This window comes from Erinaceus europaeus, chromosome 1 (assembly GCF_950295315.1).
Source record: "Erinaceus europaeus chromosome 1, mEriEur2.1, whole genome shotgun sequence".
Lineage (NCBI taxonomy): Eukaryota > Metazoa > Chordata > Mammalia > Eulipotyphla > Erinaceidae > Erinaceus > Erinaceus europaeus.
Window position 1 is genome coordinate 149,658,238 of NC_080162.1, and position 25,516 is coordinate 149,683,753.

At 45.6% G+C, this 25,516-nt stretch overlaps 1 protein-coding gene and 1 long non-coding RNA gene across 7 annotated transcripts in view; one reads left to right on the top strand and one right to left on the bottom strand.

The window, feature by feature from the left end:
* Positions 1 to 13,289, bottom strand: part of CDV3 (CDV3 homolog) — a 31,452-nt gene extending 18,163 nt beyond the window's left edge. For 3 of the 6 annotated variants that reach the window (XM_060196936.1, XM_060196931.1, XM_060196933.1), the window contains exons 1-3: positions 12,705 to 13,286; positions 12,053 to 12,129; positions 759 to 904 (exon numbers count right to left, since the gene is read on the bottom strand). In XM_060196936.1, the coding sequence (XP_060052919.1) occupies positions 759 to 904; positions 12,053 to 12,129; positions 12,705 to 12,932 (451 nt within the window). In that variant the 5' untranslated portion in view covers positions 12,933 to 13,286. Of the gene's footprint in view, positions 1 to 758; positions 905 to 12,052; positions 12,130 to 12,704 lie in introns of all 6 variants that reach the window. The other 3 variants (XM_060196926.1, XM_060196924.1, XM_060196929.1) reach the window with 3 other exon arrangements.
* LOC132540174 (uncharacterized) overlaps positions 12,136 to 25,516 on the top strand; it is a 36,510-nt gene continuing 23,129 nt past the window's right edge. The window contains exon 1 of the long non-coding RNA XR_009551400.1: positions 12,136 to 12,350. This is a non-coding gene — a long non-coding RNA (uncharacterized LOC132540174). The remainder of the gene's footprint in view (positions 12,351 to 25,516) is intronic.

Here is a 25,516-nt window from a genome sequence, read left to right on the forward strand (position 1 = left end):
CGCCTCGTGCACTTAACCCGCGGTGCTACCGCCTGACTCCTCCACCTTCACATTTTTAGATTACATTAGATAGAACTTCAGTCAGAGCACCACCCCGAAATGCTTGGAGTCGAACACAGGACCTCATGCTTGAAAGTTCTACACTTTATCCACTGCACCACCTCCTGGGCTGCTCCTAGCCACTTACTCCCATGGGAATACAATAATGTGCCCTTCTGAGAACTCATGCTTAATGAGAACATAATGGGAAGTGGAGAAGAAAAGATTAACGCAATATGCCTTAGCCAGCTGTCAAATTTTGGAACAAATGCTTAATTATATATATATATTTTTTTTACCAGAGCACTGTTCAGCTCTGGCTCATGGTGGTGCAGGGGACTGAACCTGGGGCTTTGGAGCCTTATAACCATTATGCTATCTACCCCTGACCACAAATGCTTAACTATTTAAATTTGGTGAGATACTTACATACAAATTTAAGGAATGCGTGGTAAACCATCTGTATCAGTCCATTACTTAAGCTGCCCAGGAAGTGGTACAGGACCTAAAACCTGAGGTCTCTTGTTGGACCCAACCCCTAGCAGAGATGCTTTGCTCTATCCTCCCCTTCATTAATAAAATAAACAGACACATTCATCTTCTGTGAATGTTAAGAAGCCATATTCATCCAGCAACCCCCAAGCACACATTTAGCCAAGTTGACTAAATGTAATGTTACACATTAAACAAACTTCTTTAGGAGAATGAATTTTGATTACCAACTACTGGAGCAGGAGGTGCTTGTACCGGAGCTGTTTTATTCCAGGGACCTGAAGATTTTTCTGTACCACCACCACCTCCTCCTCCTTCTTCCCAATTGTCACTTGGATCTTCTCTTTTTTCATTATCTTCTTCTTCCTTTTCACTATGGGGAAAAAGCAAAACAAACAAAAGAATTCAAGTACAGAAATATCAGGAAAACTGTCGGTTCAAGTCTCAAGTTCTACCAACGTTTACTATTGCGACCCTGAAGAAGTAAGCCGCCCCTCAAGGTTCAGCTCAAATGGCCTGAGTTGCTCCTTGGCTAGTGAAGGGTGCTGTCGTATGCCTCTATCTCCCTCAGAAATAAAGAACGGAGGATATTCACAGCTATCTCATTGGAACTTCAAATTGATTTCAAGGTAAATAACTTTTTTTTCAGTGCTTAGAAAAGGTTTCGTTAAGAGTGGGTGAGGGAATGACTCGAATGTTGATATTGTTTACCTGAGGCTCCCAGTTCTATGCTAGGCATTGCATGTATTCGAATGGTTCTCTCTCGTGTGAAAACTGTCAGATTAAAAAAAAAAAGTCAAAAGGTTTAAGAAAGCTACATGGTCTGTTAGTCTGCAGTTTCCTCATTTTCACAAACCTTATACAGTTAGGAACATTCAGAAATATTTAGCATCTTAGAAAAGTGTGAAAATGTACACTTGAGACAAACAGAAATCCTCCAAGTCAGTATTTCCTCTAAGTGAAAAAAAGAAAAAAAAAAAAAAAAAAAGGGAGGGTATTTAGAAGACTGACATGATAGGCTCAAGATTAATCTACATGACTTATAAGCAGCCCCAAGAGCAAGACCCCAGCTACCAGCCAGTTCAAGCAACTGAGGAAACAAGTCTAACCTGAAGCACAAAGCGCAACCTGACCCATTAAAGTATACTTTCACATTCTAACTAAACGCAAGTCAGCTCTCAATGTTTGTATCGGTGCCAGTCTCTACTGTCTAACAAAGGGGATGTGTAGAACTGGGCCCTATACATAATTGTCACCACTTTAATAAGATAAGAACTCAATGCAAAAGCCATTCTCAAATGGAGTACACCTCCCACAGACTCTACTTGGAACCAAGGAATGAGGCCAGGGTCTCAAACACACAAATGAGATAGCTATACAGACTCCTATTGTTTATTTTTGAGGGTGACAGACATATCTATAGCACCCTTCAGTAGCCAAGAAACTCAAACCCAGGACTTTGGTCATGCTGAGTTGTACACTCTAGTGTAAGGTGAGCCACCGACAGGCAACTGCAGTATATCTTAATGCTATTTACTTACTTAGCCATCAGGACTATCACTGGGGGCCAGTACCTGCACAGCGAACCCACCACTCTCCACAGCCATTTTTAACCCTTTCCCTTTATTTGACAGGACACAGAGTGAAGCTTCCCCACTGCAGGTGGGTTGTTGCCCATGGTACTTATTGGGCACACCAACCTGGCTCTCTTTAATGCTATTTTCATTTCTCTATAATTTGACTACAGTCAGAAGTTTAATTTCTCCAAGACATCTTTGATTACCTCCCCCTTTCTTGGACTTCTTACTATTTATATAAAATGCGAATGCTCTCGATTATCAAGTATCTTGCTCAACAAATAGGAAAACAAATGCCAAGAGCATGCAGTTTATAACTTAACATGTAGTCTCTGACCCTGTTTTTAAAAAATTTTTATTTATTTTCCCTTTTGTTGCCCTTGTTGTCTTTTTTAATTGTTGTTGTTGGATAGGACAGAGACATGGAGAGAGGAGGGGAAGACAGAGGAGGAGAAAAAGACACCTGCAGACCTGCTTCACCACCTGTGAAGCGACTCCCCTGCAAGTGGGGAGCCGGGGGCTTGACCCGTGATCCTTACGCTGGTCCTTGCTTTGCATCACCTGTGCTTAACCTGCTGCGCTACCACCCGACTCCCTTTCTGACCCTGTTTTATGCCTGCCAGGGCCTTATATTTCCTCTACTCAACAGATTTTATTCCCCTTTCTTTTCAGACAGACCACCACAGCATTTCCCTACCACTGATAGTTTTCACTGGTGAAATGAATGGTGCTTGGGCCTTCACACATAATTAGGTGTGAGCCCCATCAGATGAGCTTTATGTGGCCCCAGTATGACCCTGTTTTCAAACACTTATTAAATGACATGATCACCAGGGACTGATATGGAGGCTATAATTATCTAGCAATCAAGTGTGGCATTCAAACGTCAATACTGTCTCAAATGAAATTTTAAGTCCTGTGCTTTTAAATCATGCCAATGTATAGACCTTGCATGAGTACTACATACTGTACTATAACTTGCTTAAAGCATGGAGTTATTATTACCTAACTATAACTGACTAGTATCCCAGTAACCCAGTCCAAGCCAGACAGTTAAGATTTTCACAAATTTAATGCCTTAAAAATGGATTACAGGGCAGAGGGTAGATAGCATAATGGTTATGCAAACACTCTCTCATGCCCGAGGCTCCAAAGTCCCAGGTTCAATCCCCTGCACCACCATAAGCCAGAGCTGAACAGTGCTCTCATTAAAAAAAAAGATTACGGGGGAGAGGGGGTGCTGGGTGGTAGGACAACAATGAGATATCACTTCACTCCTGTGAGAATGTCATACATCAGAAAAGGTAACAGCAGCAAATGCTGGAGAGGGTGTGGGGTCAAAGGAACCCTCCTGCACTGCTGGTGGGAATGTAAATTGGTCCAACCTCTGTGGAGAACAGTCTGGAGAACTCTCAGAAGGCTAGAAATGGACCTACCCTATGACCCTGCAATTCCCCTCCTGGGGATATATCCTAAGGAACCCAACACATCCATCCAAAAAGATCTGTGTACACATATGTTCTTGGCAGCACAATTTGTAATAGCCAAAACCTGGAAGCAACCCAGGTGTCCAACAACAGATGAGTGGCTGAGCAAGTTGTGGTATATATACACAACAGAGTACTACTCAGCTGTAAAAAATGGTGACTTCACCGTTTTCAGCCGATCTTGGATGGACCTTGAAAAAATCATGTTGAGTGAAATAAGTCAGAAACAGAAGGATGAATATGGGATGATCTCACTCTCAGGCCGAAGTTGAAAAACAAGATTAGAAAAGAAAACACAAGTCGAACCTGAAATGGAATTGGAGTATTACACCAAAGTAAAAGACTCTGGGGTGGGTGGGTAGAATACAGGTCCATGAAAGATGATGAATGACATAGTGGGGGTTGTATTGTTAAATGGGAATCTGGGGAATGTTATGCATGTACAAACTATTGTATTTACTGTTGAATGTAAAGCATTAATTCCCCAATAAAGAAATAAATTATTTAAAAAAAAAGACTCCCAAGCCTGAGGCTCTAAAGTCTCAGATTCAATCCCCTGCAACACCATAAACCAGAGCTGAGTAGTGCTCTGGTAAAAAATAAAAATAAATTTAAAAAAAGGAAAGGAATAAAAATGGTCGCTGGGAGTGGTGGATTCATAGTGTAGGAAGCAAGCTCCAGTAAGAATCCCAGTGGAAAAATAAATAAATAAATGAAATATTAAAAAAAAAAAAGTATTATTACGGGTGAGGGAGATAGCATAATGGCTATGTAAAGGGACTCATGCCTGAGGCTCCAAAGTCCCAGCTTCAATCTCCCACATCAGATAAACCAGAGCTGAGCAGTGCTCTGGCAAAAATAAATACTAAAAAAAATTATTTTATTATGAGAACCAGAGCACTGCTCAACTCTGGCAGAGTGGTTAACAGGTCTGCCTTGGCCCCAAGCATATAAGTTCTGTGCTCAATAGGTTGAGCTATTGCTCTGACCCAGATGTATCTGAAATGGCATTTACATACTCAGGGTGAAAGCTTTTCATTGGCCATTTTCATATCCAACAGTTAACATGACAATCACAATTGTACACACTTCTCTAACAGCTTTTCCTTCAAATTAAATTGCCACCAGTTATTGCTGGGGTTTGGTGCCTGCACAAGAAATCCATTAGCCCTGGCAGTCATTTTCCCCTTCTTTATAGATTTGATAGGACAGAGAAATTTGAGTGATGGTGAAGATAGAGGGTGTGAGGGACACACACTTACAGCATTGCTTACCACTTGTGAAGCTTTCCCCCAAAGGTGGGAATCAGGGGTTTAACCATGTGTGCACTCAACTAGGTGCACCACTGCCTGGCCCCCTCCTGCTGCTCAAATGTTGTATGTGATTATCACTTAAAACTAGAACGTGGACCATACTTTATGTGTATCTATTTTTCAAATATTCTTTAAAGTGTTTACTTTATATCTATTTTTCAAATATTCTTAAAAGTGTATGTTCTTTAAAACATTTTTCTTATTTATTCTTAAAAATATGTAGTTATTCCCTTTCATTGCCCTAGTTGTTTGTTGTAGTAGTTATTATTATTGTTGTCATTGATGTTGTCGTCGTTAGGACAGAGAGAAATGGAGAGAGGAGGGGAAGACAAGAGGGGGAGAGAAAGACAGACACCTGCAGACCTGCTTCACCGCCTGTAAAGCAACTCCCTTGCAGGTGGGGAGCCGGGGATCCTTACGTTGGTCCTTGTGCTTTGCGCCGTCTGCGATTAATCTGCTGTGCTACCCATCGATTCCCATTGATTTTTTAACCAGAGCACTGCTCAGCTCTGGCATATGGTGAAGGGGATTGAACCTGGGACTTCTGAGCTTCAGGCATAAGAGTCTGTCTGCATAACCATTATGTTATCCCCCCACCCTGCATGTGTTTTCTAACTCAAAGAAGTTTAAAGAAAAGCTTCAATTTAGGGGGTGCTAGTGCAGCTGGCTAGGCACACATATCGAGCAACCGCTCCAGACCTGCAGGGGGAATGCTTCATGAGAGGTGAAGCAGGTCTTCAGTTGTCTTTCTCTCCCCCTCTGCTCTCAATTTCTCTGTCCTGTCAAATAAAAACAGGAAGACAAAAAAAAAAAAAAAGAAAAACTCCAATTTGGCCTTAAGATGCTGGTCTCCACAGAGAAAAGATTCCTTACTGTCTCCGCCCTCAGAGAAAAACTGACTAGAACAAGCATATCTAATATCTCTAAATCACACACACATTGAAAAACAATAACCACGTTTAAAGTCTTTAATTTTTTTTATTATCTTTATTAGACAGAGACAGCCAGAAATTGAGAGGGAAGGGGGTGACAGAAAGGGAAAGAGAGAGACCCCTGCAACACTGCTTCACCTCTTGTGAAGCTTCTCCTCTGCAGGTGGAGACCGAGGGCTTGAACCTGGGTTCTTGTGCACTATAACACATGTGCTTAACCAGGTGCACCACCACCGGCCCCTCAAGTCATTTTTTAAAATTTATTTATTTTCTTTTGTTGCCCTTGTTTTTTATTGTTGTTGCTATTAATGTCATTGTTGTTGACAGAACAGAGAGAAATGGAGAGAGGAGGGGAAGAGAGAGGGGGAGAGAAAGAGAGACACCTACAGATCTGCTTCACCACCTGTGAAGCGATGCCCCTGCAGGTGGGGAGCCGGGGGCTCAAACCAGAATCCCTACCGCTGGTCCTTGCACTTTGTGCAACGTGTGCTTAACCTGCTGCACTACCGCCCGACTCCCTAAAGTCTTTTTAAAAAAATAGTATTTATTTATTCCCTTTTGTTGCCCTTGTTTTATGGTTGTAGTTATTGTTATTGATGTCGTTGTTGTTGGATAGGACAGAGAGAAATGGAGAAAGATGGGGAAGACAGAGAGGGGGAGAGAAAGACAGACACCTGCAGACCTGCTTTACCTCTTGTGAAGTGACTCCCCTGCAGGTGGGGAGCCGGGGCCTCGAACCAGGATCCTTATGCCGGTCCTTGCGCTTTGCGCCACCTGTGCTTAACCCGTAGCACTACTGAGCGACTCCCATATTTAAAGTCTTAACACATTAAAGTCTTAACTTAGATATAAAAAGACTGAAAATTATTCTTTTATTATTGAGCTTTAGTCTAAAGATCAGCCACATCAAATGTTAGAAAGTATCTGGTGGGGCCAGGTGTGGTATACCTGGCTGAGTGCACACATTACAGTGTGCAAGGACCTAGGTCTGAACACCCCCCCGCCCCTGCAGGGGGGAAAGCTTCCCGAGTGGTTTAGCAGTGCTGTGGGTGTCTCTGCAATAAGTGAAGATAATTAAAAGAGAGAATCTGGTTAAGCAGGGGGAGATAGCATTACAAAATAGACTCCATCAATCCCAACACCATCATCAGAAGCCAAAGCTGCCCAGTGCTCTGAGAAGAAACAAATCAACCAGTAAACCAAGAAACCAGATAGGGCCAGGCAGGGACACACCTGGTAGAGAGCAGATAGATGTTACCAGACATTAAGATTCAAGAACCTGGTTCTCACCTGCAGAGGGGAAGCTTCACACAAGTACCGTCTGTCTGTCTCTCTTCTCTGCCTCTTGATTTGTCTCTATGTGGCTAGAACCATTCAACAGGTAACTAATTTCTACCGGGTGCTCCAATGTCCAACCCCCTGACTACTGGAAAAAAGTTGCAAATAATTACTTCATACTTAAACTGAGCTGGTGAGACCAGACTGACTATATATAAGGATTTTCATGCCTCATGCTCTGAGGTGCCAGGTTCAATCCCTGGCACCACCATAATCTTGAGCTTAGTGCTTTCGTGAGGAAATAAAATTAAGCTAAAATTCCATTTGACCAAAACAAGTTGTAACATACTTTTTAAAAAAAATATCTAATTTTATTTATTGTTGGATAGAAGCAGAGAGAAATGGGGGGGGGGGGATAGTGACTCCTGCACTCCTGCTTCACCACTTGTAAAGCTTCCCCCATGCAGGTGGGGCCTAATGAGCATTCTATCTCATTTGTAAACCCACAGATTTTTATTAACTTTATTATCTCTTTCAATATTTATTTCTTAATGAGAGGTATAGAAGTTAAGAAAGAACCAGACATCACTCTAGCGAATGCACTGCCAGGGATTGAACTCGGGACCTCATGCTTAGAGTCCAACACTTTATTTACTGTGCCACCACTTAACTTTATTGGATAGAGAAAACAAGAAACTGAGAGGAGGAGAGAGAAAGAGAGAGTGTTCTGGGAGGTGGTGCAGTAGATAAAGCATTGGATTATCAAGCATGAGGTTGTGAGTTCAATCCCCAGCAGCACTTGTACCAGACTGATGTCTGGTTTTTCTCTCTTCTCCCATCTTAAAATATTTTCAAACATGCAGTAGAGTTGTCAAGTTGTCCATGGAAATGATTCATTGAAAATTACTGAATGTTCCCCAACTCTAGCTCCAATACAAATCTTTCCTCTTTTAGAACTAGACTCCACTTCAGCTATATCTCACCCCTGCTTTCCCTTCTCCATAACATAGTTTTTCTATGCAAAAAAAGTGCCATGATTTTTCTGACATCAGCTGTCTTTAGATAAAAGAAAAATCACGTCACTGTAAACTCACTGGCACAATTTGATGTGTATAGCCCTACATACATGCAGGTCTGCAACACAGACAGGAGCAGGTGGTGGTGGTGATGACAGATACAGTGGAATGACCAGATTACAATAAAGGAGTAATTACACATCTATCTGCCAAGCAGTGCAGTGTTTCACTCACCTTACATAACATCAAATCTCACAATAAAACCAAGGCAGGAGAAGCTCCACAACACACTGGAAACTGATACTCAAAACACCTAAGTACTTTCTCCGGGCTACAAAGTAGCAGAGTCAGTAACAGCTGGTGGCTTTCAGGTTGCCTTTTTTTTTTTTAATTAAAAATATTTTATTGAAAGAGATAGACAAAGACCAGAGCCCTGCTCAGCTCCAGCTTATGGGGGTGACTAGAGGCTGAACCTGGGACCTCAGAGCCTCAGGCATGCATGAATCTTGCATACCCATTATGCTGCGTCCCCAACCCTGCCTCTTTCATTTTAAGTTTCCCAACACTAAAATCAGAGATTTTTCTCTTCTATTTTGAGGAATTCACTTCCTTTATTATGGCAGATCAGGATTACGCATTCTTCAGCTATATATTTATAAAGAACAGAACATTCTTACCATCTCACCTCAAGGGACATTACAGGAACACTTATGCATCCCAACCCCCACATCTCCAATATTAACGAAGCAGCAAAAGCAAAAAAAACTTGATTGCACTTCTGGAGAATGCTGGGCATTCTCCTTTGGTTTGACCCTATTATCCAGCCACTGTTACAACAGTAAAATAGCGAGAGAATTGGCACAGTGTCCTGCTATGCCTGGCACGCAAAGATTTCTTGACCCCTTTGTGATAGAATGAAGTGCTTTTCTCGTGCCCCACAGCATCCGCACGCTACTGAAATCTAGCTAGTACAGCATGAGTTTTTTTCACATCCTCAAGACAGAGCAATGCCTCCATAGTATTGGAATCTAGCTGGGAGTCACGAGTAATTTCTCCTTAAAGTACAACTTAATTAGCTCTAACTACTGGGTCTAAAGGTCTGGCTTTAAGAAATTTCCTTGAAAACTGAGCTCCAAGGATTTAGTTCTTTACTGAAATGACAAATGTTCAACATTTAGTAACCCCAAGCATCTCTCTCAAAATCCATTTAAAGAAGGAAGAGAGGCCTGCAGGTTTTCAACCAGCATCTTTAACTCCCTTATATATGGAACCTTTCTTATCTAGAAGACTTCCTGTCTCAAGAATTTATCTGTAATGGCAGGATGCTGATTCTGATCTGATTCAGACACAAAACTTGACACACGCCAAAGACCTAGTTAGCATCGGAGAAGTGGTGCAGTAGACATGATGCTGGACTTATCACTCCAGCATGAGCTCAACCCCCAGCACTGCATATATCATAATAGGTTTTCTCTCCAAATAGGTACTATGTCTCTTATAACCAAGCAAACCCTAGCACCTTTCCCTGTCTTGCTTAGTAGTATTGTTCAACACAAGAAAACACCCTCTACCCTTCTGGTCATTCAAGTCTTACAGAACTTAAGTCTAGGGTCTATACTCAGGAGAGGATAACCAGATTTATCCTAAAAAGGAACTGAAACACAGATGCGGCTCTAGACTCCAGATGTTAAGTATCTCACACTGCCTCCTCACTCCTTCCGGTTTTTTTGTTTGTTTTTTGCCTCCAGGGTTACTACCAGGGCTTGGTGCCTGCACCACAAATCCACTGCTCCTGGAGACCATTTTTTCCCCTTTCGTTGCCCTTGTTTTATCATTGTTGTGGTTATAATTATTATTGTTGTCGTTGGATAGGACAGAGAAATCAAGAGAGATGGGGAGAAAGATAGACACCTGCAGACCTGCTTCACCGCCTGTGAAGTGACTCCCCTGCAGGTGGGGAACCAGGGCTCGAACCGGGATCCTTCTGCAGGCCCTTGAGCTTCACCCACTGTGCTACTGCCAGACTTCCCCCTTCCGTTTTTTTTTTAAAGAGGTAGAAAGAGACCAGAACACTATTGCTTCCTTTAATACAGAGGGCAAGGCTTGAACCTAGACCACAAGCATGGCAAAGCAGAGAACTATACAAATGAGCTATTTTGCAAGACTTCCTCCTATTTTTATAGCTCAAGTCCCAAGAGAAAAGGTATTCCCTATACTATAACTTCTTCAAAAACATCTAAAGATACAGTGGAAGCCATGAAATGGTTGGGAATAAAACTCCAGTCCAATCACCTCTACTCAAACAAATTATGTAACTTTCTCAGCCTCAGATTTCTGCTATGAATAGGGCATCATATTGGTTAATTTCATGAAACGTGAAAGAACCTATATTGCCAGACTATGGCAGGTTTTCAATAAATATCAAAAATATTTGCCCTGGCTTTTGTTAATGCCACAAATAGACTACATTTACAGACACCAAAACAGTATTCTGCTAAGAAAAAATATTTTGTCCACTGTGCCATGTGGTCATTGATCACACACACACACACACACACACACACCCCCCCACATGGGCACACACTCCTTTAAACTAGAAATAAATGGTTTTAAATCTAAAAAATGCAACTATCATTTCCATCTGTATTCACCTCTTAAAAAACACAAATTTGGGAGTCGGGTGGTAGCGCAGCGGGGTAAGCGCAGGTGGTACAAAGTGCAAGGACCAGTCTAAGGATCCCGGTTTCTCTCTCCCTCTCCATTTCTCTGTCCTACCCAGCAACAACATCAACAACAATAATTACAATAAAACAAGGGCAACAAAAGGGAATAGTTCAGCTTTGTGACCTCAAAGTTGATTTCACTGTACAAATACCTAAAATCTGTATTTTTCTATGACTTAATTATAAAAAAATATTCATTACTGCCGAGCAAGGATGAACAATGTCCAGCCCACAGGCTCTGTGCAGCCAGCATATTCATATGGTCTGGCCCGCCCAAGGCAAACACGGGTGACACCTGAAATTCAATTCATTGGGAGTAGGGTGGTAGTGCAGCGGGTTAAGCGCAGGCGGTGGAAGTAAGGATCCGGGTTCAAGCTCCCAGCTCCCCACCTGCAGGGGAGTCGCTTCAAAAGCGGGTGAAGCAGGTCTGCAGGTGTCTCTTCCTCTCCCCTGCCCTCTCAATTTCTGTCTCCATCCAAAATTAATTGATAATAAAAATAATCTATGAGCTTTGTTCATAGTAACTTTACCTGCTCATTTTAAAGTTGCTATTTTGTATAACCTCTGAACGGTGTTTCTAACTATCCAAATGGTCCTTGGCAGAAAGAAAAGGTTCTGAAGGGAAGCAGCTCTCCCTGTCCCTACCCTGACCCCAACAGTTCCCAACTCCTGTTGTGGAGCCTCTGAAAAATCATGTTTTTCTTTATCAACAAAACAAAAAACTACACTCAACCAGCCCATGTTAAAGGTAAAAATTCTGAAACCACAAAATCCTTTTTAGTTGTCTCAAAATGCCTCAGCAGATCTAGAAGTAGGCAAAGCAGTCAAACTGGGCTTTGGAGCTGACCTGTGTAGAACTGCAGTCATCAGGGAATACTGAAAGTTGGGGTGGAGGGGAGAGCATAAAGGTTAGTTAAAAAAAAAAAAAAAAACTCTCAGGCTCAATCCCTCACACCACCACAAACCAGAGCCGAGCAGCACTCTGGTCTATCTCTGTATCTATCATTAGAATAAAATAAATAAATAAATATAACATATTAGAGAGAGAATACTGACAGTCCACAGAAGCCCATTTACAAGCAAACCTAAAACACAGATATCACCTGAATGCCATTTTGGGAAGGCTAAAAAAAACCAAAAATACCCCAACTCCTGCCTCGAGAGCCACCAACCACTTCTGGAAACAGATCATTACCTTATTTGCATCGCCTGAACCCTGAGGCCGCTGTAATCCACCTCTTTCTGCTCAAATTCTTTCCACTCATCTTCATCCTGGTGAAAGACCCAGAGATCTGATCAGTGACGGCGAGTGGCTAACAACTCGGGGGTCTCAAGACTCTAGGGCCAGGAGGATCGCGAGGAGGAACGTGTGGCCTCTGAGGCCTGCGCCCAGCTGCCAGTTCACGGACCCCAAGTCCTGGGCCTGTACCCCGGTTTCTCCCGGTTTCTCCCGGCTGGGGAGCTGCCGCGGCCAAGCCAAGGGGGCGGCCCGGGTGAGTAAGCGGCCGTCACGCCCGCCCCGGGCTCCATCCACGTTGCCATGGCTCTCGCTGCCCGGGCCGGCGGCCGCATTCCTCTCATCACGGGGCCGGTCGCTCCGTGACTCACCGCAGGCGTCGGCCGGCCGGGGCGCGGGGACCCTGGGGCCCGCGGGAAAGGGGCTCCGGGTTCGGGGAGCCGGGCCCACGTGGGAGGCCGCGTCACGTGGCCGCCCCTCCCGGCGCCCCCCTCTTCCTGCCTCTCTCCCTCCCCGGCGGCCGGCGAGCGGGGCGGGCCCGGGGGACGAGCACGCCTCCCGCCCTCCCTCCCTTCCGCCCGCCCGGCCAGCCGGCCCCGGGGCCCCTCACCTTCGTGGCGGCCTTGGTGGCGGCGCCGGGGCCCGCGGCCCCCGCGGTGCCGCCGTCGCCCGGCCGGGCCCCCGCCGCTCCCCCGCCGCCGGCGGCGCCGCCCGCCGCGCCCGCCACGCCGCCGCTCCCGCCCGCCGCGCCCGCCGCCCGGCTGCTCCGCTCCTTCTTCTTCTTCTTGTCCCTCTTGGCGAAGAAGTCGTCCAGGCTGCGCTCCTCCGTCTCGGCCATGGCCGCGGCCTCCGTGGCCCGCCCGCTAGGCTGGGGCTGGGGCGGCTGGAGGGGCTCGGCCGGCTCCGCGCTCACGCTGCCGGGCGCGCCGGCGCCTCAGCCCCGCGGGGTCTTCGAGGCACTGGCGGCTCCCCCCGCGTGTCGGCGGGAAGGGGTGCGGCCCGGCCGAGCGCGCCGAGGCCGCCGCTGCCTCCGCTGCCTCGGCGAGCGCGGCGCAGGATCCCGCCCGCTCCGCGGCCGGCGGGGAAAGGCGAGGCGCGAGCCGGACGCTCCGGCGGGAGTGCGGGAGTCGAGGCAGCGGCGGCGCGCGCAGGAGGAAGAGCGGCGCGCGCAGGCCCGCAGAGGGGGGGAGAGGGGGCGGGGAGGGGAGGGGAGGGGAGCAGGGAGGGCGGGCCACCAGAAGAGAGAGGCCGCGCGGCGCCTGCGCACTGAGCTCCGCCCTCGGCTCTGCGGTCTCCAAGGGGCGGGCGGCGGGAGGTGACGGAGGCGGGCCCGACCCAGGAGCCAATCAGGAGCCGGAACGAATCGCTTAAGCGACAATCCCTTCTCGGGGGGCGGGGCCTGTATGGGGCGGGGCGAGTAGCGTATATGCTAATAAGGTGACGTTGCTAAAGACCCCTGGCTGTCGATTGGTGGAGGGCTTCACCCTGGCGGTGGGCATTTAGAGGGCTGGTTGGTGACTTGGCTGAAGAGGTCCGAAGGGCGGGGGGAGGAGGGGGGGGGGAGACGTGTGGGCGCATGCGTAGGACACACGTGTGTCTGCCCGCCCTAGGCGTACTGTGGCCTCACAGTTGCTTGAACTTGAGCGAGATGGAAAGAAGTTGTTAAAATAGCCTATAGAGAAGTTCGTACGCCCCACCCCCATACACACCCTGCTCTGGTCTCCTCTGTGCTTCCACCCTCTCTGGTCTATTTAAATTTCACCCGACAAGAAGATGTGCTGGCATGGAGTTTTTTTTTTCTTTTTGCCAGAGCCTTGCTCAATTCTGGCTGGGGATTGAACCCACGACCTCAAAGCTCAGGCATGAAGTGTTTTGCAGAGCCATTATGCGATCTCCCCAGCCCTGGCTTGGAGTTTTAAATTATTTTATTATTATTATTATTATTTATAACCAGAGAACTGTTTAGCTCTGGTGGGGGTGGGGTGGGATGGGAGATTGAACCTGGGGCTTTGGGGGCCTCAGGTTTGAACAAAAAATTTCTAATCTTTAGTAAAAGAACTTCCTTACATGCCTCTGGGTAGGTAGAAGGGAATTATTTTATTTTAAGTTCACTATCTCCTAGATATGTCTACCAAACTCACACTAATAAATCTAACCCTCAAGCTTTTCACCTGAAAAAATTTTGGATATAAGCTGGAGCCCAGCAGTGTTCTGGTAAAATTAAATTAAACTGAACTAAAATCATATTTAAATATCTTCCCCTAGCTCGACTCTGCTAGATAACTGTGATTTGTCTTCAGTTGTTACTATTTTTTTTAAGATTTATTTATTCAGCATCGTGGGGGGTGGTCCAGTGGTTTCCGTGTTGGCTTCTCATCATGAAGTCCTGAATTTGAATCCTAGCAACACATGTATCAGAGTGATGCTATGGTTCTCTCACCTCTTTTTTTTTTTTTTTTTTTTTACCTCCATGGTTATTGCTGGGGCTTGGTGCCTGCACTACGAATCCACTGCTCCTGGAGGCCATTTTTCCCATTTTTGTTGCCCTTGTAGTTGATGTTATTGTTGTCGTTGTTGGACAGAGAAATGGAAAGAGGAGGAGAAGACAGAGAGGGGGAGAGAAGGACAGATACCTACGGACCTGCTTCATTGTTTGTGAAGCGACCCCCTTGCAGGTGGCGAGCCGGGGGCTCGAACCGGGATCCTTGAGCCGGTCCTTGCGCTTTATGCTGCCTGTGCTTAACCCACTGCGCTACCGCCCGGCCCCTCTCACCTCTTTAATTAATAAATACACCTTAGAGGCTGGGTAGTGATATAGTGCATGTTATCATTCACAAGGACCCAGGTTCAAGCCCTCTGACCACAACCTGCAGGGGGGAAGCCTCATGGGCGGTTTCTCTTTCTCTCTCCCTCTCTATCTTTCCCTCCCCTCTCAATTTCTTTCTGTCTGATCCAATGAAAGAAAAATGAAGGAATGAATGAATACACCTTAAAAATTAACAAAAGAATGAGCTGTTCTTCTTCTAGCGTTTGCCCTTCTTCCGTAGCCAGTCAACAGCGTCAGGTTGAGCCTGATGTAAAGTTTCGAGACCTCCTTTGAATCTGGAGAGGTGGCAGTCGTTGACTATGTGGGTCATAGTCTGTCTGGAGCCGCAGGGGCAGTTCGGGTCGTCTCTGGCTCCCCAGCGATGGAACATAGCGGTGCACCGGCCATGGCCTGTTCGATAGCGATTGAGGAGGGCCCAATCATAACGTGCTAGGTCAAAGCCGGGTTGATGCTTGCAGGGGTCTGTGATGAGGTGTTTGTTCTTTACCTCAGCTGACTGCCAACTCTGTTTCCAAGAGTCTGGAACAGAGAAGTTCAGTGTAGGCGTAGGGCACCAGATTGGGTGACGAGACGTCAAGCATTGCACAGGGTGGGCGAAGATATCCGCGTATATTGGCAGGTCCAGTGGAGCGTAGACATGGGAAATGAACTTAGATGATGCCGCATCCCGACGAATATCTGGTGGGGCGATGTTGCTAAGAACTGGCAGCCATGGAACCGGGGTGGAACGGATGGTTCCAGAAATTATCCTCATGGAGGAATATAATTTGGAATCGACCAAGTGGACATGGGGGCTACGGAACCATACTGGGGCACAGTATTCTGCAGTGGAATAGCATAATGTCAGAGATGATGATCGTAGTGTGGAAGCGCTCGTGCCCCATGAGGAGCTGGCCAGTCTTGCAATGATGTTATTCCTCGCGCCCACCTTTGCTGCAGTTTTTATGAGATGTTCGTGAAATGACAGAGTGCGATCGAGAGTAATGTCAAGATAGACTGGCTGGGCTTCATGCCGGATTCTCGTATCGCCAAGCTGCACATTAAGCTCACGCGAGGCCGAGGCATGGTGTAGATGGAAAACAGATGATACCGTTTTTGCAGTGCTAGGGATTAGTCGCCATTTTTTGCAGTAATCAGATATCAGAGACATGTCTTTCGTGAGTGTTTCCTCGAGGATGTCGAACTTGGATGCCTGAGTTGCACAGCAGATGTCATGGCGTAGATGAACTTCCTTGAAGAAGTTTCTGGGAGGTCATTGATGTAAATATTAAATAGCGTAGGAGCCAGAACAGAGCCCTGGGGGAGGCCACTTGAGACAAGTCTCCATCTGCTAGACTTGTCACCCAGATGCACCCGGAATCTTCTGTTTTGGAGAAGAAACGATATAGTGTTGGCCACCCATGGAGGCAGGCATCTTGAGATCTTGACTAGGAGACCACGGTGCCAGACCATGTCATAGGCTGCTGTGAGATCAACAAAGACAACATCCATCTTTAAATTCTTCTGGAATCCATTTTCAATGTAAGTTGAGAGGGCCAGGGCTTGTTCGCAGGTATATCTTCCTGGGCGGAAACCAGCTTGGGCGGGTGATAGGAATTTCTCTGTAAGAGGAGAAATACGTGACAGAAGCAGCCTCTCAAGGAGTTTGTAACACACGGAGAGGAGAGAAATTGGTCTATAGCTGACGGCCAGTGTTGGGTCTTTCTTTGGTTTCAAAACTGCTATTATCTTTGCACAACACCAAACTTTGGGCATAGACTCAGATTCCAAGATGTGGGACAGGAATGAAGTGAGCCACTTCTTTGCCGCGGGGCCCAGGTTAAGAATGAGTTCTGGGGTGATGTTATCATAGCCAGCAGCCGTTCCCGGTTTAACCCTCTTCAAAGCGTCTTCCAGTTCAGACAGTGTAAAGGGAGAGAGTTTTGGAGATGGACAAGATAAACGGAAGTGGGAATGAGCTGTGATGCCAGGGATCAAAGTTGGGGCCTCATACTTATAAGCCCAAAGCTCTAGGCCACTACACCCCCACCCCTGCTGTTTTAGCCTTATTTTTTATCACTGATAAAAATGACAAATGGTAGGGAGTTGAGCGCAGCCGGTTAAGTGCACGTGGTGCAAAGCGCAAGCACCTGCCTAAGGATCGGGTTCGAGCTCCCGGCTCCCCACCTGCAGGAGAGTTGCTTCACAGGCAGTGAAGCAGGTCTGCAGGTGTCTTATCTTTCTTTTTTCCTCTCTGTCTTCCCCTTCTCTCTCCATTTCTCTCTGTCCTATCCAACAACCATGACAAGAATAACTACAACAATAAAACAAGGGCAACAAAAGGGGAGATAAATTTTTTTTTTTTTTAATGACAAATGGTGTCTCATAGGGTCTTGGTGCAAGGCTGGCTTTGCCATTTTAGTGCCCTCAGGGCCTTAAGAGTGAAATGAGTCCTTTGGTATAAACTAGGTGGTCAACTGTAAAGTATTAGACTTTCTTCTACTTCCTCCTCCTAAGGATTGAGAGAACTGTCACAGTGCTAAGGAAATGACTCAGCTGTGTAACCTCACTGGACAGATAGAGCACAGTCAGTGGGTGACTTCTTTGTTTTTCCTGTTCTCCCACTAGAAATTGTCTTCCCGGGGGGCGGGTGGTAGCACAGCGGGTTAAGCGCACGTGGCCCAAAGCGCAAGGACCGACATAAGGAGCCCGATTCCAGCCCCGGCTTTTCACCTGCAGGGGAGTCGCTTCACAGGCGGTGAAGCAGGTCTGCAGGTATCTATCTTTCTCTCCCCCTCTCTGTCTTCCCCTCCTCTCTCCATTTCTCTCTGTCCTATCCAACAACGACGACAAGAATAACTACAATAATAAAACAAGGGCAACAAAAGGGAATAAATAAATATCTAAAAAAAAATGTCTTCCCTGCCCCGACCCACAAATTCACCAATATTTTAGAAACTATGTCCAGAATATGACAAAAGAAGTAAATCAGGAGCCTCACCTCATTATTTTCAAAACAGAAACTGTCCCTAGCCTTCAAGGATGGTCACCTCCTCCTGTGTCACCACTTTCCTTCCTGTGATGCAGGCCAAGTTAGTGTTATCTTCCCCATCACCACCAAACACATACCTCCCTTCATTTCACAGTTTCCTTCCTCTTTCCCTGTCTCTATCTCTCCCTCACTCCTGTCCTTTCTTTCCCCATCTATGAAGTACAGTTAAGGCAACATGTCTTTTAAAATTTTTTTTAATCTTTATTTATTTATTGGATAGAGATAGCCAGAATTGAAATGGGAGGGAGAACTAGAGAGGGGAGAAGACAGAGAGACACCTGCAGCTCTGCTTCACCACTTGCAAAGCTTTCCCCCTGCAGATGGGGACCAGGGGCTTGAACCTGGGTCCTTGCACATTATAACATGTGCACTCAACCACGTGCACCACCACCTGGCCCCATAAGGCAACATGTCTTGTTGTTCTCAATCTGAGTGATTTTCTACTTCTGTCTTCGACTCCATTACAATGGAGAAGGAACAATCTTGACAGATAGCTGAATGCAGTCCTCCTTCTCTTATGGTCCCATCCATTATCAATGTTTTAAAGGAATAAATGACTTCGGGGGGGGGGGGGGAGGGATGCAGAAAGGGCCAGCAGTAGAAGACTGACACAGCAAAATCTGCTTTCCAGCATGGCTGATGGCACGCTCCCAAAACTTGGTCATATGTGAAAAATTCAGGTCAGGCCAGTAGGGAGATCTTTGTGATCTGATGTGTCATACTGTAGTTATTCTTTTCCTCCACAAAGCTGGTCCTTTCTCCCCACTGTGACTCCCTGGAACTAAAACCAACAGTATATGTTCTCAATTGCTCCTCTTAGATCTTTCTGTCTGTGGCCTGGGAGGTTGTGCAGTGGCTAGAGCTCTGGACATAAGCAGGAGGTTGTGAGTTCAGTCCCCAGCATTACATGTGCCAGAGTCATGCTCTAGTTCTCTTATCATTAAAAAGTAGATATTTGAGAAAACAATTTTTCAGGATGGCAAAATATCTTGTTTGGACAGTGCACTGCTTTGCAATGTGTGCAATCCAGGTTTGAGCCTGACCTCTACCTCATTGAAGGAAGCGTCTGTGCTGTGGTCTCTTTCACTGTCTATCTAAATAATAATAATAATAATAATAATAATAATAATAATAATAATAAAATAACTCTTCTGCTATCTTCCCTCCAGATTGGTTACACAGAACCTTGCTGCCACCATGCTTCTCATTGTCATCCCACCCTTCTCTCAAAGCTTTCTTCAGGCCTGTGTGTGTGTGTGTGTGTGTGTGTGTGTTTCTGGAACACTGCTCAGCTCTGGTTTATGATGATGATGCAGGAGACTGAACCTGGGACTTAGGAGCCTCAGAAAATGAAAGTCTTTTTGCATAACCATTATGCTGTCTCCCCAGCCTTCATCCAGGTCTTTCTTGATGATATTCTCTGGTCTTCCTTCTAATGTTTTGACCTTCTCCATTTTTTAAAAATATTTATTTATATTATTATTTTTTAAAGTTTTTTATTCCCTTTTGTTGTAACCCTTGTTTTGTTGTTGTAGTTATTGTTGTCATTGATGTCCTTGTTGTTGGATAAGTCAGAGAGAAATGGAGAGAGGAGGGGAAGACAGAGAAGGGGAGAGAAAGATAGACACCTGCAGACCTGCTTCACCGCCTGTGAAGCGACTCCCCTGCAGGTGGGGAGCCGAGGGCTCGAACCAGGATCCTTAGGCCAGTCCTTGCGCTTGGCGCCACATGCACTTAATCCACTGCACTATTGCCCAACTCCTTGTTTATATTATTTGATAGGACAGAGAACAATTGAGAGAGAGAGAGAGAGAGAGAGAGAGAGAGAGACTTGCAGCAGTTCTTCACTGCTCATGAAGCTTCCCCTCTGCAGCTGGGGGTTAAGGGCTTGAGCCCAGGCCATTGTGCATGATGAGTATGCTTAGCCAGGTACAACACTTCCTGGTCCTTCCTTTCCCTTTAGAATAAGACATGCCTTTACCTGTCTGAGTTAGATGGAAAGTCAGTTGTGGCCAGAGCTTAGACCATTACCAGGTATCACAGCACATCACCTGAGGTTATTTTCTTTTTTAATCTTTTTTTTTAAATTTATCTTTATTTATTTATTGGATAGAAACAGCCAGAGATTGAGAGGGAAGGGGGAGATAGAGAGGGAGAGAGAGAGACACCTACAACCCTGCTTCATCACTTGTGAAGCTTTCCCCCTGCAGGTGGGGACTGGGGGCTCCAGCCTAGGTCCTTGTGCACTGTAACGTGCTTAAATGGGTGCACCAGCATCCGGCCCCTCTCCTGAAGTTCTTAATGTTGCCCAAAAATGAGGAAATGTATCTTAGAATTCTCCAAAGTTGCTTGAGCCAAAGCACACCCACCATGGAGCACCAATAATCCATGACCTCAAGAGCTTGCCAAAGGAAGTTGGACCCAGCCCGCTGTCCTGGGTCCCCTATCTATCTATCTATCTATCTATCTATCTATCTATTTTTCTTTTTTTTTAATTTATTTATTTATTCCCTTTTGTTGCCCGTGCTGTTTTATTGTTGTTGTCATTATTGATGTCGTTGTTGTTGGATAAGACAGAGAGAAATGGAGAGAGGAGGGTAAGACAGAAAGGGGGAGAGAAAGATAGACACCTGCAGACCTGCTTTACCGCCTGTGAAGCGTGGGGAGCTAGGGCCTTGAAACTGGATCCTTCCTCCTGTCCTTGTGCTTTGCACCACCTGTGCTTAACCCACTGTGCTACAGCATGACTCCCTATCTTTCTTTCTTCCTTTCTTTATTTTCTTATTTCTTTTTGAGGTGTTTGTTCCATTCTGCTGCCTAGCTGGAAATCCCATACATGCTCACCATCAAGGAATGTAGCTCAGGCTGAGGAAAGAGGTTGCCAGGAAATGAGGAACAACTTTCTTTTTTTTTTTTTTTTTTTATCACAGCCCTACTCAGCCCTGGTTTATGGTGGTGTGGGGGACTGAAGCTGGGACTTCAGAGCCTCAAGCATTAGAGTCTGTTAGCATAACCATTACACTATCTCCGCTACCCATGGCTTCCTCTCTAACCATTTTGAGGAAGATTATGCTATTGCCAGGCTATGCCAGCAACTTTTTTTTCAGTTGGTGGGCAGCTCTTTCCATGTGAATTTCTCTGGGGAGACTCTGTTGACTTTCAAGCTGTTTGACTTCCTAATCTTAATTCAGTTAATTAATTAGTTAATTAATTATTGCCACCAAGTTTATTGCTGGGGCTCAGTGCTTGCATGGCTCCACTGTTGTCAGTGGCCATTTTTTCCTTTCTCTTTTTGACAGAGGGAAAGAGGGAGGGAGGGGAGGAGGATGGAAGGGGAGAGGGGAGAGATGGAGGGAGGGAAGGAGGGAGAGGAAGACACCTGCATCACTGCTCTGCTACTCATGAAGCATGATGGAAGGGAAGAAGGGAGAGAGGGAGGGAAGGAAGGAGGGAGAGGAAGACATCTGCAGACCTGCTTCCCCACCCATGAAGTGACTTCCCTACAGGTGGGGAGCCAGGGGCTCCCTGGATCCTTATGCTTATGGTCCTTGTGCTTATGGTCCTTATCCTTATGGTCCTTGTGCTTCGTGTCACCTGTGCTTAACCCACTGCGCTACCGCCCGACTCCCCCTTCCTTCCTTTTTAAAAATTTTATTTTTCCTTTTTCTTTTCATGGAGACGGAGAAGGCAGAAAGGGCAGGGGAGAGAATGGAAGAAACTACAGCACTGAAGTTTCCTTCAGTTGGGTGAGGGCTAACCTCGAACTTGGGTTTCACACATGGCAAATTAACTCCTTCATTCCTTCCTTCACTCTTTAATTTATAAAAGACATTAATTAATTTGCATTTAATTAATGAACACCTACTGTATGTCACACCTTAAGACAGGAGTTAAGAACAAGTCTGGTAGCCTTAGAAATGGCCTAGTAGATAAACTATTACATTCTCAAGTATGAGGTTCTGAGTTCTTATTTATTTATTTATTTATTCCCTTCTGTTGCTGTTGTTGTTTAACTGTTGTAGTTATTGATGTCATCATTGTTGGATAGGACAGAGAGAAATGGAGAGAGGAGGGGAAGACAGAGAGGGGGAGAGAAAGACAGACACCTGCAGACCTGCTTCACCGCCTGTGAAGCGACTCCCCTGCAGGTGGGGAGCCAGGGGCTCAAACCGGGATCCTTGCGCTGGTCCTTGCGCTTTGCGCAGCCTGCGCCTAGCCCACTGTGCTGCCGCCCGACTCCCAAGGTTCTGAGTTCTATCCTCAGCATAGTGTGTACCAGAGTGATACTCTGATTCTCCCTCTCATAAATAATCAAATAAATAAATAAGAATAAATTTGGTATAAGAACATACTCAGTAGTAAATTGACACATGATTATTCTGTGACAAGCAGATACATTCAAAGTCCACAGTGCAGGAGTCGGGTGGTGGCGCTACTGTCCAACTGCAGGTGGTCTCCATTTTAAGCACATTGTTCCCAGGGGTGTGGAGTACCCTCTCCATCTGCGGCTGCTCAGCACCTTGTGCTCCCCAGCACCTCCTCCTCCAGAGGCTTCCTCTTGGTGGCCTGACACATGCTGGGGCCAGTCCCATGAGTGAGGGCTGTGGAGACTGTCCACCTGCCCTGCCTTTCAGGAATGGGGGTACAGAATCCAGCACTGCGGAGGTCACAGTGGTGGCTCAACCCAGGGTCCTAGCACTTGGTCCTATAATCTTCCCCTACACAATTTTTTTTTTTAAGAATAAAAAAGTGGCCGGGCAGTGGCACACCTGGTTGAGCACACACATTGCCATGCACAAAGACTTGGGTATGAGCCCCTGCTCCCCACCTGCAGGGTGGACAGGTGGTGAAACTGGTCTGCAGGTGTCTCTCTATTTCTGTCACTCTCTATCTTCCCCTCCTCTCTCAATTTCTCTCTGTCCTGTCAGATAAAGTAGAAAGAAAGAAGGATTTAAATTTTAAAAAGAAATATTTAAATTTTAAAAAGAAAGGAAAGAAGGAAGGAAGAGGGAGAATTTAAAAAAAAATGTTCCTTAAAACTATTTCTTCTGCAGCCTGGGAGGTGGTGTAGTGGATAAGGTGTTGGATTCTCAAGCTTGAGGCCCCATGGCACTGCATATGACAGAGTGATGCTCTGGTTCTCTGTCTCCTTCCCTCTTTTATTAATAAAATGTAAAATACATTTTTATTTTTTAAAATGTGTTTATTTATTTGTGTGAAAGAGAGAATGAGGAGAGAATGAGAGTGCCACTCTGGCACATGCGATGCCAGGGAGCAAACTCAGGACTTCATGCTTGGAAGTTCACTGCTTTAACTACTTCACACCTCCCAGGTTTCTATAAGATAAATTTTTTTTTTTAATTTTTCTTTTTTTAAAATTTATTTTATTTTATTTTATTTTATTTTATTTATTTATTTATTCCCTTTTGTTGCCCTTGTTGTTTTATTGTTGTAGTTATTATTGTTGTTGTCGTTGTTGTTGGATAGGACAGAGAGAAATGGAGAGAGGGAGGGGAAGACAGAGAGGGGGAGAGAAAGATAGACACCTGCAGACCTGCTTCACCGCCTGTGAAGCGACTCCCCTGCAGGTGGGGAGCCGGGGTTCGAACCGGGATCCTTCTGCCGGTCCTTGTGCTTTGCGCCACCTGCGCTTAACCCGCTGCGCTACAGCCCGACTCCCAAGATAAATATTTTTTTAAAAAATGTCTTTATTGTCAGAAACAGAAGGATGAATATGGGATGATCTCACTCTCAGGCCAAAGTTGAAAAACAAGATCAGAAAAGAAAACACAAGTCGAACCTGAAATGGAATTGGCGTATTGCACCCAAGTAAAAGACTCTGGGGTGGGTGGGTGGGTGGGTGGGGAGAATACAGGTCCATGAAAGATGATGAATGACATAGTGGGGGTTGTATTGTTAAATGGGAATCTGGGGAATGTTATGCATGTACAAACTATTGTATTTACTGTTGAATGAAAACATTAATTCCCCAATAAAGAAAAAAAAAAAAAAGAAGGTCCATCCTCCAAACTTCCCTGGACAAAAAAAAAAAAAAAAGTCTTTATTGTGGTCTGGGAGGTGGTACAGTGGCTAAGGCACTAGACTCTCAGGCATGAGGTCCTGAGTTCAATCCCTGGCAGCACATGTACCAGAGTTATGCCTGGTTCTTTCTCTCTCCCCTCCTATATTTCTCATTAATAAATAAATAAAACAAAATAAAAAAATTTTTAAATTTATTTACCTATTTTGGAGAGAGAAATTGAGAAGAGAAGGAGAGATAGAGAGGGAAAGAAGGGAAAGAGAAAACGACACCTGCAGACCAGTTCAAACTCTTGTGAAGCCTTCCCCCTGCAGGTGGGGCTTCGGGGTTTGAACTTGGGTCCCCAAGCACTATAATGTGTGAGGTCAACCAGGCGCACTACCACCTGGCCCCACTAAAGAAAGGAAGAAAGAAAGAAAGAAAGAGAGAGAAAGAGAGAAAGGAAGAAAGAAAGAACAAGACAAAAAACCCCAACCATTTCTTCCTTGTTTCAGAACACACACTCTGTGACCCTCTCCCTTGATTTCAAGGCCCTCATTAGTTCATACCTGATATTAAGTCCCTACTGGAGGACAAATGGAGAGGAAGAAGAAAAAGCCCAGACCCCAATGGCCACTCACAAGAAGCCTCTTCCCAGAATGAGGTGAGCTGCTCCCGTCAGTGCCTCCCCACGCTACCATCTACCCAAGCTGGAGAAAGGCGCTCATTCAACCTGCCCTGAGTGGATGTGGCTGTTGTATGTTGACCCACATGAACTTGCTACTGTTTCAGTTTTTTAAATAAATTTGTACTTTATTTATTTATTTTTAATGAAAGAGATAGAGATTAAAAAGGCACACATAGAGAGAGACCCAGGTAGTACTGGGGACTGAATTAAGGGTCATGGAGCCTCAGGCATGAAAATCTTTTGCATGACTATCATGCTGTCTCCCTAGCCCTGTTTCACTGTGTTTGACCTGCCCAAACAGCCACTTCAGCTCACTCAACCTAAATATCTGAGAAAAACAAAAACAAACAAACAGAAAACAACCATGGTTCCATGGGGGCTGGGTGCTGGTTCACCTGGCAGAGGCCACATGGACAATGATCAAGGACTGGGTTAAGACCCGGGTCCTCAACTGCAGGGAGGGAAATTTTATGAGTGATGGAGCAGTGCTACAGGTGTGTCATCTCTCTGTCTGCCTTTCTGTCTATCTCTGTTTCTCACCTCTATGAAGGAGAAAGGAAAAAATTACCTCAGGGACTTGTAGAGTTGTGCAGGCACCAAGTACTAACACTAGTGGCTGAAACTTGGGTTCAAGTCCCCACTCCCCACCTGCAGGGGGGAAGAAGCTTCACAAGTGGTCAAGCAGGTCTTCAGGTGTATCTCTTTCTCTCTCTGTCTCCATCTCCCTCTCCCTTCTCAGTGTCTTTCTGTCATATCAAATAATGTAGAAAGAAAAAAAAAGGCGGGGGGGGGGAATGGACACTGGGAGGTGGCAAGAAAGAAAAAAAAAAAAAGAAATCAAATCAAATCAGTGGCCT